At 41.7% G+C, this 16387-nt stretch overlaps 1 protein-coding gene across 3 annotated transcripts in view; it reads left to right on the top strand.

Moving 5' to 3' along the window:
• The window catches only part of GPBP1L1 (GC-rich promoter binding protein 1 like 1), an 82512-nt gene that overhangs the window by 39394 nt on the left and 26731 nt on the right, over nucleotides 1-16387 (top strand). For all 3 annotated transcript variants that reach the window (XM_027838013.1, XM_027838015.1, XM_027838014.1), the window contains 3 exons: nucleotides 7063-7192; nucleotides 7625-7911; nucleotides 11900-11972. In XM_027838013.1, coding sequence (XP_027693814.1) covers nucleotides 7063-7192; nucleotides 7625-7911; nucleotides 11900-11972 — 490 coding nt within the window. The remainder of the gene's footprint in view (nucleotides 1-7062; nucleotides 7193-7624; nucleotides 7912-11899; nucleotides 11973-16387) is intronic.

The following is a 16387-nucleotide window of genomic DNA, read 5'->3' as shown; positions in this document are numbered from 1 at the left end:
AAGCAGAAGCTGCCGCTGCAGGAGGATTAGGGACTTGGCTTGAGACCTCTGATGCCAGAGAGGAGACCTTTTCCACTTCACCCACCTGCCTGCCTGTCGGTTCTTCTTGCATTTCTCTCTTCCACCTGTCTGTGCTGGGGTTCTGAGTGTCTGTTCCTGGCCCCCACGTGTTGCCTGTCCTGTCCTGTCTGTGTCCATGTCTGGCTCCCATGTATCTGCTCCCCGCCTTGCTTTTCCTCTTGGTTTGGACCTGGTCCTTGTGTGTTCCTCCTCTGCTGTTGTTTCTCACTGTGTGCCAGCCCCCTCCACAGGTATTCAGGGCAATTCCCTTCCTGCTGCTTTCCAGGCAATTCACATCATGTAAAAATAACTTTACGTATAGGTCTGCAGAATAATCTTTACATAAAGCAAAAACTGTCTATGTAGTTGGGCACAGTAGCTGTTAATTTCCTTTATTTCTTCATTAGTTGTGAATTTCACTTTTTTCATTTCTGATATTGGCAGTTTGGTATTCTTAAAAAAATCAACCTATCTAATGGCTTATCTACTTTTTTTTTCTTCTCCCCTCCCCCCCCAAAAAGATTTTAATATTATTTATTCACTTGGTTTTTTGCTTTCATTTTATCTCCTTTAATTTTCAGGATTTTTATTTTGGTGTTTAATTGGGGATTTTTGATTTGTTGGTTTTTCTGGGGAGGTTTTAGTTGCATCCCTAATTCCTCCATCTGATCTTTCTCTCTTTTATTGGTGAAAGCATTTAAAGATATCAGTTTTCCCCTAAGTGTTGCTTTAGCTACTTCCCAGAAATTTTGGAATCTTTTCATTTTTGTTATTATTTTTAATAATTGTTTTTGTGATTTATTCTTCAATCAGATTTTTTTAGAATTAAGTTATTTTCCATTTAATTTTTTGGTTTTTTTTGTTTTGTTTTGTTTTTTGGGTTTTTTTTTTTTTGTTTGTTTTGTTTTTTGGTGAGTTAAGTGACTTGCCCAGGGTCACACAGCTAGTGAGTATCATGTGTCTGAGGCTGGATTTGAACTCAGGTCCTCCTGACTTCAGGGCCAGGGCTCTATCCACTACACCACCTAGCTGCCCCCCATTTAATTTTTAATCTTTGCTGCAAAGGCCTTTTATTGAATGTAATGTTGGTAAAAAATATATTTGATGTGGTTTGCTTTTCTGCATTTGTTTGTGAGGATATTAGTCCCTCATACATTGTTAGTTTTTGTAAAGGTGCCATGTACAGCTGAAAAATAGGCATATTTCTAGTTCCATTCAGTAGTCTCTCGAGGTTTATCATATCTAACTTTTCTAAAATTCTATTCAACTTAAATTCTTTGTTGTTTATTGTTTGGTTCAGTTTATCTAGGTCTGAGAGGAGATAAATTGAGGTCCCCCACTGTTACGGTTTTACTGTTTCTTCTATGTAATTAATTTTTCTTTTAAGAATTTAAATGCAACACCATTATGTGCATATATGTTGTATTCGTTGTCTGTGATAACTTTTAGCAAAATGTAGTTTCCCTGCTTTTCTCTTTTGTTTAAGTCTATTCTTGCTTTTGTTTTGTCTGAGATCAGCTGAATCATGATGAATTCTGCTCTAGCCCTTTATTTTAACTCTGTGTGTACTTTCTACTTCAGTATTTTTTTTTAAATAGCATATTGTTGGATTCTGATTTTTAATCCATTCTGCTACCTTCTGTTTTATGGATAATTTCATCCCATTTACTTGTTATATTTGAAAATTAAAGTAAACTGATAGACTCTGTTCTGAGCATGATCAATTATTAGTTAGGCTAGCAGTAACCAATAAATTGGGTCAGTGGCCTCTCAATGACCAAAGATCCTCAAGGTAGAGCCCACCAGCCTTAATGTAGTTTGGGGGAGTACAGAGTTGAGTAGGTGGGGAAGACACTGCAATTGTTTATAGGATTAACAGCAGCTTGGGGGTGGGGACAACATGATTGGTTACATCTGTGTCATTAAGGAATGCTTGTTTGATTTATGGGACCCATTTACATCCTGAGGATGTTGTTAGTGGACCAGGGATGGCAGATTCTCTGGCTTTTAGGAGGATTTGTTAAGGAGAGAAGAGCTTCCTTAATAATAGTACAAGGGCAAGTAAGGATGGACGATACTTCTCTTGGAGCTTCAGGACTTAACACCAGATGTCTTGGTATTTTCTCAGGACCTGAAGATAAGTTTTTCCTATTAATTAAAACTTTTAACTCAAAGGGAAAACTGAATTTCCGAACTCAACTCAAAAACATAGAAAGGGGGTTTGAACAGTCAAACAAAATGGGGGGAATAATACAGAATAGAATGTATTCTAAAATGATACAGAATCAATTACTTTTTCAAACTTTCATGGTTATAATTATCGTATATTTCCCTCTATCCTATTCTCTTATACTTTTTTTTTGTCTCCTGTACCTTCTTTAAGAGTCTATTTTCTTTCTCATTACCACCTGCCTTAATCTGCCTTCCTTCTTATCCTTTTCCCCCATTCTCTTCTACTTCCCTGTTGGGTAAGAAGAATTTCTGTACTCAGTGGTGGGTGAGTGTGTTTTATTCTCCCTTCTTATAACCATTTCAAATGAAAGGGAAGTTCAAGTGTTTCCGGCTCCTCTTTTCCCCTGTGGCCTCCTCCAATGTAAACTTTTCCTTGTGTACCCTATTTATATGAGATTATTTTCCCATTCTTCATCTCCCTCCCCACCCTTCCTTTCTTCTTCTGAGATCATCCAAATACAACAGAACTTCCTTTATGAACCCTCATGATGATAGAGCTCTGAGGGGATAAATGTTTAATCTCCCCATATAAGAATATAAACAATTTAACCTTGTGATTGTTCTTGATTCTTGCGTTTTTATGTCAGATATGTTTGTGTGACTGTTCAGCTCTATTTTTCAAATCAGGAATACTTGAAAGTCTTCTATTTCTTTAAAGAACTGTGGTGGTGGTGGTGGTGGTTGTTTTTCCCCGTAGGATTATACTCACTTTTGATGGGTAGATTATTCTTGGTTGTAAGCCTAGATCCTTTGCCTTCTGGAATTTTGTGCCAAGCTCTCTATTTCTTTATTATAGTGACTGCTAAATCTAGCATGATCCTGATTTTGAGAGCATGTAGGTGACACAGAGGATAGAGTACCAGACCTAGAGTCTGGAAGACCTGAGTTCAAATGTGACATCAGATACTCTAACTATGTACCCCTGGTCAATTCACTTAACCTCTATTGTCTCAGTTTCCTCATCTATAAAATAAGGATATATAGCACCTGTCTCCTAGAGTTGTTGTGAGGATCAAATGAGTTAATAATAGTAAAGTGTTTAGTGCAGTGTCTGGCACATGGTAAGCACTATGTAAGTGTTAGCTGTCATCATCATCATTATTATTATTGTTCTTCCACAGTACTTGAATTCTTTTCTTTCTGGCTTCTTACGGTACTTTTTTCTTGACCAGGGAACTCTGGATTTTCACTCTAATATTCCTGCAAGTTTTCATTTTGGGGTTTCTTTCAGGAGGTGACTGATGAATTTTTTCCATTTTGACTTGGCCTTCTGGTTCTAATATAACTGGAAAGTTTTATTTTAAGATTTCTTGAAATATGATGTCTAGATTACTTTTCTCATTCGTGGCTTTTAGGTAGTTCATTGTGTCTTTGTCGTTGTTGTCTTCATCTTTTGACTTTGTGTTATTATTTCTTGATGTCTCATGGAGTCATTAGCTTCCGTTTGGCCAACTCTTCTCAAGGAGTTATTTTCTTTAGCAAGGTTTTATTCCCCATTTTTCCAAACTGTTAGTTGTCTTCATTTCTTTCTTCCCTAGCTTTTGCTTCTTTCCCCGTTTTTTTCCTCTACTGCTCTCATTTAGTTTTTAAAATTATTTTTAGCTCTTTTTTTTTCTTTTAACTCTTGCATATCTCTCCTAGGGATTCTTTTTTTTTCCCCTCAATGAGGCAGTTGGGGTTAAGTGACTTGCCCAGGGTCACATAGTTAGTATTATGTGTCTGAGGTCAGATTTGAACTCAGGTCCTCCTGACTCCTGGGCTGGTGCTCTATCTACCTCCACCTAGCTGCCCCATTGCTAGAAATTCTTGTTGGGCTTCTGTCCAAAATGTATTTCTTTTCCTTGAGGCTTTGTTTATAGATTTCTTCAAGTTATTCTCTTCTGTGTTTGTATTTTGAGCTTCCTTGTTGCCAGAATAGCTCTTTATGAAGGGCAGCTAGGTGGCGCAGTGGATAGAGCACTAGCCCTGGATTCAGGAGGACCTGAGTTCAAATGTGACCACAGACACATAACCACAGACACATAACACTTACTAGCTGTGTGACCTTGGGCAAGTCACTTAACCCCATTGCCTAGCGCCGCCCCCCCCCCCCCCAAAAGAACAGGTCTTTATGGTCAGATTCTTTTATTTGTTTGCTGTCTTCTAGCCTTCTTGACCTTGGACTTCATGTTAATCTGGGTTTAGCCCACTTCTAAGAAGACTGTCTGGCCTGAGCACTTGTCCTCTTACCTCCTGCTGCTAAGTCTATTCCTACAGGGATGTCGTGTGGGGCAGTGTCTGCTCCTGGCCCTCCTGCTTTGAGCTTTGTACGTTCCTGACCCACATTTTGGTCTGGCAGCTTTTCCTTTGGTGGGAGTTTCAGCAGACTGCTGCTTGACTGAGTCACTTATTTCTCCTGATGGAAGGCTCTTCAGGTTCAGAACTGAACTCCAGGATCCCCTTTAGCCTGTGATTTCTGCCAGGGTAATTCCACTATAGGCAAGAAATTAGTTCCCTTCTGCTTCTGGGACCAGAGCTACTGTTTGCTTCCAGTACTTATTCCTTGCCCTGGATCTGTGTCTCAGAACTAGATAGTAGGCAGCAGAACAGAATGGGTGCCACATGACACCCATCCCTGTGCCCTGCCCTCTTTCAGTCTCTAGGCAGTAAAATGCTCCTAGCAGCAAACTCCTGGCCGGACTTCCTCCCCCTCTCTATAAATCTTTATGGAAGAGGATTGGTGGGCAAGGTAGGCTGTACTTCTTCCTCTCAATCCTCCATCTTGACTCTGTCATTCTTCTCCTTGAAGGAGAAAATAGGAAGCAAAGTGAAAGTTAAGTATTTTCTGCCCTCTGTCATTATAATTACAAATCCTCTCCCTTCTTTGATTCTTCTCTTTTTCCAGGGTACAACTTAAAAATGCCCTTGTTATCCTTAGCGTTCATATGAGCCTTAGTTTGTTCTGACTTTTAGTAGTCCTGAAACTATCCCTAAATGACCATGCCCCATATTTTTCGTCTTCCGTTATTTGAATCTGCTTCTGTGTCCTGTACATGTCTTTTTAGAATCTTAGTGCATCCACACCAGGGTCCTCAGACAGATGCGTCTCCTCTTTGCTGCCTCATGACAAGGGTTTCTTTTGTGTCTTCAGAATTTCTTTTATAAGAGCTTCCCATTTTCCCTGGGCTTGTCTTAACCCTAAAGAATTTTGCTTATCTTTTCTCTGAGGAAGTAAAGAGCTTGACCCAGAGTCAGGAAGCTGTTGTTCAGTCATGTCCAACTCTTCGTGACCCCATGGACCCAGAGCATGCCAATGCTGTCCATGGGGTTTTCTTGGCAAAGACACTGGAGTGGTTTGTCATTTCCTTTTCCAGTGGATTCAGGCAAACAGAGGTTAAGTCACTTGCCTAGGGTCACACAGCTAGTATATGTTTGAGGTTGGATTTGAACTTGGGTCTTCTTGACTCCAGGCCTCGTGTTCTCTCTATCCACTGAGTTACATATCTGCCACAAAAGTCAGGAAGACTTGAGTTCAAGACTGGCCTCAGACTTGGACAGGCCACTTCTTACCTTCTCTCAGCCACAGTTTCCTCATCTGTAAAATGGGGGTAATAATAGCACCTGATTCCCAAGGTTGTGATGAGGTGCTTTATAAACCTTTAAACTGTATAAATGTTAGCTTTCTTTTTTTTTACATTAGGGAATTTGGACATGTTTTTTGGGAACAAGGAAGGACCCGGTGAATAAAGAACAATTGAAGATTAGGAGGCAGGAGTGGACTGAACACTAAAAGAGCAACATGGGTGGGAAAGGGACCAAGGGTTGGTCTTAGCAAGGAAAAGAGCTACAAATTTATCATCGGTGAAAACAAAAAGAGGAAAGAATAATGGGAGTTGGGTCGAGGAACTTAGGTGTAGAATAATTAAGGAGGAAAGGGAGTTGCCAATGGATATGAAGGTGTTGGATCGGGGGGGGGGGGGGGGTAGGAGGTTTGAGGCAAGAAGAGGAGGTTAGACTGTATGCCAAGGAGTGATATCATTAGAAGCAGGAAGGCCTGAGTCGAGATTGTGGACCCAGCCTGTATAGTTCTGTATTTCTCTGTGTTCAGCATCATAAGAGTAGGCTTGGCAGAAGTGTCTTGGGTTTTTGGTTTTTTTAAAAAGACACAGTCTCTCAGAAATATTCTTCATGGGGTAAATGGGATGGGGAAGAAGGTCTGGGGACAAGAAAGAGATATGACCAGTACACTGATAGATAGAACACAAGGGTTGGGTTTGTTAGAGACAACAAACAGAGGCTCTCTCCCACCCAGAATCACTTTTGAAGGCAGCATCAGACAAGTCACATATCCTCTCAAGACTTCACTTTCTTGATCAAATTAAATGTAACCAGATTACATATCTTTTGGATGGAAGTTCCTTTTCAGCTCTCAGACCATGATTCTAATCATTAAGTTTAGACACGATGCTTGTTGGGGAAAAGGTGATGAGAGTGTCACGGAGGAGGTGGACGTGGAATTGATTCTTGATGGAAGTGAAGGCTTTTGAAAGCCGTGAGATAGGCAAGCAGTGCATTCCAGATGTGTGCTTGTTTAGCACAGAGAGATAGATTGTGGAAAGGTTTTCATGCTCACCCAAGGTGTGTTTGCCCATGACCCAGTAGTAGGCTTCTCCTGCAGGGTTTTGAGCTGGTGAGTGCCATGGTGGTGTTTATCCGTATTACGACTTGGCCCTGGCAGAGTAGCTTCGGCTACTACTCATGCATTTGCTTCTTTGGTCTTTCTCTTCCTAGTCTCCTGCAGCCACCTTTGAAAAACATGGAGAGCACCTATCCCGAGGAGAAGGACGATTTGGAGTGAGTCGCCGGAGACATAACTCCTCTGATGGTTTTTTTAACAATGGGCCCCTACGGACTCCAGGAGGTGAGTGATTCCCAGCATCCTCTTGTTCACGTCAAAGCCATCTGGTGCAGCAAGCACCACCTGGGAAAGATGGAAGGAAGGCAGACCATTGCTTCCATCCGCGTAGGAACTTGTCTCAGGTGGAGGCTGTACTGCTCGTACCCACCTGAGCTGGGCTCTCTACTGGGTGGGAGAGGCTTGTCTTCTGATGGATTTAAAACCATTTGTCACAGTTGAAAGGGATCTTTCCAGGAATTGGCATTGAAAGAAAAGTTGAACTTTGATCATTCTGGCTCAGTTTTCCAATCTCATAATCCATATCATTCTAATCAGACTAGCCATTGGCTGACTGGCAGGGCCTTCAGCCAGATCAAAGGCCCCTGGCCTGCCCCCTCCACACTCCCAGCAGAGAGCCACATTGACGCGTGTTGTTGCTTTTCCTTTCCACGTTAGATTCCTGGCACCAACCCTCCCTGCTCCGCCATGACTCCGTAGATTCGGGTGTCTCCAAGGGCACACATGCCGGACTCGCTGGGAACCAGTCCGGCTGGCATGGCTCTGCCCGGGGTCACGATGGCGCGAGCCAGCGCGGCGGGGGGGGAGCAGGGACTCACCGCCACTGGAATGGCAGCTTCCACTCCCGCAAGGGCTCTGCCTTTCAGGAAAAGCCACCTACTGAGGCCAGGGAAGAAAAGAAAGAAGAGAAGGCGGAGAAGTTGCAGTTTGAGGAGGAAGACTTTGTAAGTGTGGAACTTTCCAAGGGCAGCTAAGGCTGCGGCATAATAATAGAAGAAGTCAGGACCCTTTGGCAACAATTTTTTTTTTCAAAATTACACAGTATAGAAGTAGATATAACTAAGTTTAGGTTTAGAGTCAGGCCAGGGACATCAGTGAACATCTAGTCCAACCTCTTCATTTTACAGAGGAAGACACTATGTGGCCAGAGAGGGGAAGGTAATTTTTAAGAGCCACATAGATAGTGAGAGAGGCAGGACCAGAAACCAAACTGTAGCCCCTCAGTCATAGTCTAGAAGACCTTTTGTAGAGGAAAGGAGTCAGAGTTGATCCGAAGAGGGGAGGGCTTCATGAGAATCCCTGAGCAGTTGTTACTGTTAGTCATGTTCAGTCTTATTTAAATAAAGTGTTAATGAGTGATTAACTTCATCTTTCATGAAAAATGGTATTTTCTAGGCTGCAGAGTTATAAATTATCTTATGTATTTTAAATTCCTAAATCTGATGCTCTGTAATTACAAAGTATGCCCGCTCAAAGGGATTTTGTTTTCTGCTGATCATGAAGAGTTCCTTCTCTTGCCCTTGCTCTCTGTTGCTATAGTAAATGGCTTGTGCCCATAGAACTTGTGGGCAAAGGACTTGGTGATGTAATAGCTATGACAGATGGCTGGCACAAACCCTGCTGTTCCTGTGTTGACCTCTTTGCCTCTTAGCATGTAAACCCACCATTCAGTTTATGCAATGTATTTTCAAGTAGAGAACTAGAAAAACTTCATGGTATGGTTTGGGGGAAAAAATCAATTTACAGTGCTATAGTGCCCTGTGACAACTCCCAGGTTCAAGCTTAGGATTCGAATTTCCATTGGCAGTAATTACTTTGCGTAGGGAAGAGTAAGAGGGAAAAAAATATAGAAATAGAGTAGGTAAGCTTCTTCTGGTAAGTAGAAATCTAGAAGCCATCCCATCCTCCTTCCTTTCTCCAAAAATTGTTAGCAAAGTTTAAACGTGACAGATATGGGGAAAATTTTGTTATTTTGCATTTATGACATTTTGTCATGTGGTTGTAGTAGAATTCAGTATTCTTTAAGTGAATGAGAAAATTGTTGCTGTTGGGGCAGCTAGGTGGCACAGTGGATAGAGCACCAGCTCTGGAGTCAGGAGAACCTGAGTTCAAATCTGGCCTCAGACGTTTGACACTTACTAGCTGTGTGACCCTGGGCAAGTCACTTAACCCCATTGCCTAGGCTCTTCCCCCCCCCCCCCCCCCGCAAAAGGAAGAAAAAAATTTGTTGCTGTTAATGTAATGTCTTATGAGGAAATAAAGTCTCCTCATTTTATAGGTGGAGGAGCCAAGATTCAATCACTCGTACTCCTGGGTTGCATTTATGGTTTATTCATTCTTTTTTCACCATTAGTCCATGTCTTGAGTATGACTAAGTGACACTTTTGTTGTATAAAGGCATAAGTGTCTTCCTTGACATTAGGTTAGGGGAAGAACCCTAGATTTTTGTCATTTGGACTCATCTCACTCAGCTGCTTTCTGGCAAATCACTTGACATCTCAAGAACTGTTTTCTTCTCTGTCAAAGTTAGGGGATTGGACTGAGATGATTTCCAAAGCCCATTCTAATTCTGCATTTTGAACCTAGAATCCTAATGTCCCTTAATATAGTGTTGTTTTTTTTCTCATGGGCAGCAGGATTTTATCTGAGTCGATTGTTTTTTCTCTTTTCTGCCCTTCCTGTCTTAACTTTGTCCTACATTTCCCTCTCTGAAACTTGTGGAGAAGGCCCCTTCATCCTCCATTGTCAGAGCTAAGCCCGTGTTTATTTCTCCAGCGCTGGTCCCAGTTATTGTCTTTGATCTTCCTGCTTTGCAGGTCTGTCCCTATCCTGCAGCTCCCTGACCCCCGCCCTGTCACTTACTTTCCTGCAGCAGAAGGAAGCACCCAGGTTTTGTAACCTTGCTACCTTGCTACTGATATCTTGCATGGTCATTGCCAACTGCTTCTTGGCTACAGTAACATTTACTGAACTGTTGGCCAAAGGCTACCAAAAAGACAGCGTGATGTGATGCAAGGAGCCTTAGACTCATGAGACCTGAGGTCTTATTTCCTACTGCGTAGCATTTGCCTGACCTTGGACAAGTCAGATCCCTTCTCTGAGCCTCCCTTTTCTCTACTCTGAAATGGAAATAGTGTCATTTACCCTACCTACCTCACAGGGTTGTTGTGAGGTATATGCTGTGGCAGTATGATGTCTTTGAATTTTATCTTTAGGACATATTCTGTAACTGCTCCCTTGTCCCTTTCCTGGACTTCATTGTTGTACAGTTGCCTATGATGAAACCCATCTGCCACTTTTCTACATGAGCAGAAACTTTTAAGACTTCCTAATCATTTTTCCCTTGGCATTTCTTTACTAACATGCTTAGGATTCCTAACAGAGTGGGGGATTCCACTTGGATATAGTTTCTTGAGACCCCTGATTTTTAAAATAAAAATGATGTGGTGCCAGCTAATAATGGGCCTCAACTGTTGGCATTTTATTGTCTTTATTCCTGTTTGTCTGAATACAAAAAGATCAAAATCACATTTGTCTCATCTTGGATTTTATTCTGCTAAGACTGTTAGCAGATTTCAAAGTTTAGTCCATTATAAAGCAACCTTGGAAACACTCTGAATGTTTACTACGTCATAGCTAGATTTACCCTGAAAAAAAAGTTATTAAAAACAGTGTTCTTGTAGACTAACAGTAAAGGACAAACTCTTGGGCCAGGCAGTCAAAGACTTTTAGGATCTTGACCCATACTTACCTTTCCAACTGGAATATACCCAGCACATTGTCCCTTCTGTGCCTTGGCCTACTCTGTTCCAGCTACCTGAATAAACACCTTTTCTCTTCTCCTACCTCCCCAAGCTCACCTGTAGAAATTCTTTCTATCCTTTAAGACTGTCCAAATTACCACCTCCATTCTCCCCCAGGCACAATCAGAGGACATTTCTTCCATGATCCTGGATTCCCATGGCTGTTTGTTAAACACACTTTTATGACACCATTTGTATTATGTATGTATGCTGTATTCAGCTTGTGTTAGAGTGATTTTTATACATCTCATCTTCCCTGTCATATTGGAAGGCCCTTAATGGGTCATGCACATTTTCTTTTACCCTGTAGTTTTCATAGGCTATAGGACCTTTTTGTGTATTATTAGACACTCTGAATGGTTGAGGCAGGCTGGTAGAGTGAGTGGGAACAGCTGTTGATCTTATGGTCAGTAGAAAAGCCTGACCAGCTTCCCATCCTAACTCAGAGGTGTACAAGCTGTGAAACCCTGTGCAAGACATTCCTGATTACTCTGAGCCTCAGTTGACTTGTTTGTAAAATGGTCACGAAAGCCTATTATAGGTCATTATTTACCTGCTAGGATTGTGAGGAAAGTGCTTTGTACATGTGAAAGTAGTCAGTCAATAGTTAACAGTGACTAGGAGTGATTCTCCTCTTCAGAAGCACTGAGCTGAATCTTTCTTAGCCCAGGCAAGTGAGGCCTGTATTTGGGGGAGGGGGAGGGGGGGAGTGGCACTCAAGCTTTCTTTTTTTTTTTTTTAACATGTGAAATATGTTCTGAATTAAAGGGATGAAACAAAACCTATTTGTGTGACTGAGGGCAGAGCTCTTGAGCACAGAGACAGTGTTATCTTCAGAAATTCTTTGGATTGAATTGACATCCAACAATGCAGTAAAATTTCTGAAGGAAAGAAATCATGACTGCAGACAAAAAGATTAGGACTGAATTTTGAGTGAACATAGCAACCCACTCAGGTGGGCTATTGGTGGGTGTTTGTTTTCCTACTTTGCACGCTGCTAAATGGGGTGAATACTACTGGACATTCTTCTTACATAATTTTCACTTACATTTCATGATGCTGGATATTGTAGGGAAGATATGGCCAAAATAAGCTGCTCTGTACTAATGTTTTTCGCTGGTTTTTACAGCCATCTTTGAATCCAGAAGCTGGGAAACAGAATCATCCAAGCAGACCTGTTGGGACCCCTTCTGGAGTATGGGGTAGGTGAAGCTCCCTTCTCTCTTGGAAAATTTCAGGGGCATAAATTAAACTGGCCTCACGCTCAGGGGAAAGGAACAAAATCATTTTCCTTTTATTATTTTCCAATTGTTGGCCCCAGTAATTATTGTTCTCCTTGTGAGAGCGTTCAGCAAGGCTTTCAGCAGGTAACAAAGTTATGTCAGCAAGTGTAGACAGGCCAGAATTATAAACCAAATCAAGAAGGGGAAATTTAAGAGAGAGAAACATCAAGTCCTTCCCATGTTAAAAATAATTACCTTCCTAAGGATAGTCCACACTGCTGCAGAAGGCCTTTCCCAGACCTTCTGTCTTCTCTGGATAGTTCTGTCTATGTTATCTTCCCCATTGGAATGTGTAGACTTTGAGGGCAGGAGGTATTTTTGCCTTTATTAGTATTATTAATACTTAGCAGACATAGTAAGTGCTTAATAAATGCTTGTTGACTTGCTTACAACAAGATAGTAAATGAGTGGCAGCACAATAGTCTGTGCAGAAAAAGATCACAGATTTTTAGTGGACCACAGATGTGATAATGAACTATAGTGTGGCAATTTTAAAAAGCTAATCCAATTCTAGGACACATTAAAAGGCAGAGTATCTAGAACAGAGGTTCTTAACCTGGGTTCCATAAATTAGATTTTTTTTTTTAATCTTGAAAATTAGTTAGATATAGATGGTTTCATTTGGGTCGTGTGTGTGTATTTTGTGTGCATTTTAAACATTATTCTGGGAAGGCATCTGTAGTCTTCAGACTGCCCAAAGGGGTCCACAAAACAGTAAAGGTTAAGAACCTTTGTTCTAGAATGGGGAGAGTGGCATTCTAATCGTATTTTGCCCTGGTCACACACTGTGTTGAGAGCAATATGTTAAATTCCGAGAGGTACATTTTAAAGAAGATCTTGACAAGCTGAAGGTGAACATGGTGATGCAGACACTTGAGCTCATGCTGCTTAGGTTGCAGGTGTTTAGTCTAGAAAAAAAGTTTTCACCAAGGGAATTGGAGGATGTGTGATTGCTGCTTTCAAGTAGCTCTTAATTAGACTTGCTCTGGCTGTTCTTGGTCTCCTAGAAAGCAGTTCTAGGAAGCAGTAGGTGGAGAAGGAGAGAGCATGTCTTGATACCAGGAGAACTCTCTTGCAGGAGAAGTCTAACAGAGCTGTAGAGTGAGTCTCTCAATGGCTTCCCCACCTCTTGAAGGTTTCTAAACTGAGACTCATTACTTGATGGAGAGAGTGTCAAAAATTCTCAGCTCTAAGATAAATGAGATGAACAGAGTTCCCTTCCATTGCGTGGATTTATGATTCTTGTCATTGTGTGAAACACTGTTGGAATATTCACATGTATCTGGGGAGTGTCTAAAGGGAGACAGCATTGCCCTCCCTGAAATTTTGTCTCTCCACTTTGGCCTTAGCTCATTCTCTGGGCAGATGGCACCCAACTGGCTTCTGTCTCCAGTGTCCAGTCCCAGGTCACCAGCTGCCTGCAGGACTTAGATTGCATGAGCATCTCAGACTACATAACTCAGCTTAACTCCTTCCATTCTCTGCTGAGGGTGGCATAGTCACCCAGGTACCTAACCTCCCAGTAAACCTTGGTCCTTCCATCTTGTCTCCCTCACCAGTGTCCAGACAGTGGCCATTACATCTCCCTCAGTTTACACACTACAGAGGGGAACTAGTGCCCAAGTTCAGGCCCTTGCCATCTCTTGTGTAGACTCCTGCAGTAGCCTTCTCTTTTGAGTTCCAGCCTCCAGCATGTCCCCTCTTCAATTCATCCTCCTGAGAGTTCTCAAAAGAATATTCTTAAGCTCATGGCTGACTGTGGTGCTTACCTCTGCATAGACCTTTAGGGGCTTCCTTTTCTCTTTAGAATAAAATACAAACACATTAACTTGGCATTTAAAGCCCTTCATGGTCTGGCTCTAACCTGTTTCCAGGCTTCTCTTCACATTACTTTCCCTTCATACCTTCTACAATCCAGTCAAACTGGCTTGCCCACTCTGTTTCCTGAATTGAGTACCTTTGTACCTGCTATCCCTAGGCTTAGAATGCCCCTCCTATTACCCCTGCCTTTTAGAATCCCCAGCTTCAGGATAGCCTCAGCTCAGGTGCTCCTCATATGGGAAGCCTTGCCTGATCCTCCTAATTAACACTCTCCTTTTTCAAAAGAATTTGTCTGTAATAATGCTCCCTCTCTGTCAAATTTGCTGAAATTATTGAAGCCCCTGCTGCCAGAGCCGTTGGCTGCACCCTCCTCACATACTTGGAGGTAGTACAGGCAGGCAATTTAAGCAGTTAAGAGAACCCAGGGCTGTACCTGAGAAACCTCCGAGGAGGCTGAAAGGCATGTCTGCAATTCTAGCACTGGTTTACCAAGGCACATGGTGTCACTAGTACTGTACTGTTAGTTCCCCTCTGAATACCCCTCAATAACCCACAATAGAAACTTTACAGTGAATAGAGCCAGTATTAGCCAAACCAAGATGACAAATTCAGGCCTCTTTTTCTGCCTTTTCTTTTTCTTCTTTTGTTCTCTCTTCCTCCTCTCTGACTCCTCTCTTCCTCTCTCCCCTTGCCCCTCCTTTCCTCTTGTCTCCTTTGCTCTTCAATTTCTCCTCCTTCCCATTTCCTTCTCCTCCTCTCCCTCTTCTCTCCCCCTCTTACCTTCCTCTTTGCTCTCCCTTTCCCTCTCTCTTTAGAGCAGACACCAAGCACACACCACTCTCTTTATTTATTTATGTATTTTTGCTTTTTAATATTCGCTTCCATAAGATTTTGAGTTCCAGATTTTCTTCCCATCTCGTCCCTCCCCCCCACCCCAAGACGGTGTGCATTCTGAATACCCCTTTCCCTAATCTACTCCCTTCTATCTCCGCCACCCCCAATTCTCTTATCCTCTTCCCCTTTTATTTTCCTGTAGGGCAGGATAGATTTCTGTACCCCATTTCCTGTATTTCTTACTTCCCAGTTACATGTGACAATAATTTTTAACATTTATTATAACTTTGGGTTCCAAATTTTCTCCCTTCCTCCCTCCCCACCCACCCTCATGGAGAAGGCAAGCAACTCATTACAGGTTATACATGTGTAGTCATGTAAAACACTTCCATAGTAGTCATGTTGTGGAAAACTAACCACTTCCCTTCATCCTATCCCACCCCCCCCCACCCCCATTTATTCTATTCTCTCCTTTGACCCTGTCCCTCCTCAGAAGTGTTTGCTTCTGATTACTTTCTCCTTCAGTCTGCCCTCTCCTTTATCATCCCCCCCGCTCTTATCCTCTTTACCCCTATTTTCCTATAGGTAAGGTAGATTTCCATACCCAATTGAGTGTGTATGTTATTCCCTCCTTAAGCCAAATCCAATGAGAATAAGATTCACTCATTCCCTCTCACCTTCCCCCACTTCCCATCCACTGTAAAAGCCTTTTCTTGTCTGTTTTATGTGAGATAATTTACCTCATCCTACCTCTCCCTTTCTCCTTCTGCCAGTATAATCCTCTCTCACCTGTTAATTTTATTCTCCAGATACCACCCTGGTGGGTATCTTCATCTTCATCTCACCCTGTGCCCTCTATCTAACTATCTAAATATACATATAATTTTTTTCCCTCCAACTACCCTAATATTGACAGAGGTCTCATGAGTTACAAATATCATCTTTCCATGTAGGAATGTAAACAGTTCCACCTTAATAAGTCCCTTATGATTTCTCTTTCCTGTTTACCTCTTCATGTTTCACTTGAGTCTTGTATTTGAAAGTCAGATATTCTATTCAGCTCTGGTCTTTTCATCAGGAATGCTTGAAAGTCCTCTGTTTCACTGAATGTCCATTTTTTCCCCTGAAGGATTATACTCAGTTTTGCTGGGTAGGTGATTCTTGGCTGTAATCCTATCTCCTTTGCCCTCCGGAATATCATATTCCAGGCCTGCGGTCTCTTAATGTAGAAGCTGCTAAATCCTGTGTTATCTGATTGTATTTCCTCGATACTTGAATTGTTTCTTTCTGGCTGCTTGCAATATTTTCTCCTTGACCTGGGAACTCTGAAATTTGGCTACAATATTCCTAGGAGTTTTCATTTGGGGATCTCTTTCAGGAGGTGATTGATGGATTCTTTCCATTTCTGCTTTACACTCTGGTTCTAGAATAGTAGGGCAGTTTTCCTTGATAATTTCTTTCTTTCTTTCTTTCTTTCTTTTTTTTTTTTTTTTTTTGATAATTTCTTGAAAGATGATGTCTAGGCTTTTTTTTTTTTAATCATGGCTTTTAGATAGTCCGATAATTTTTAAATTATCTCTCCTGGATCTGTTTTCCAGGTCAGTTGTTTTTCCAATGAGATATTTCACATTGTCTTCTATTTTTTAATTCTTTTGGTTTTGTTTTACAATGTCTTGATT

This window comes from Vombatus ursinus, unplaced genomic scaffold (genome assembly GCF_900497805.2).
Source record: "Vombatus ursinus unplaced genomic scaffold, bare-nosed wombat genome assembly UNPS02014825.1, whole genome shotgun sequence".
In the NCBI taxonomy this organism is placed as follows: Eukaryota; Metazoa; Chordata; class Mammalia; order Diprotodontia; family Vombatidae; genus Vombatus; species Vombatus ursinus.
This window is presented reverse-complemented; position numbering and strand designations above follow the sequence as displayed.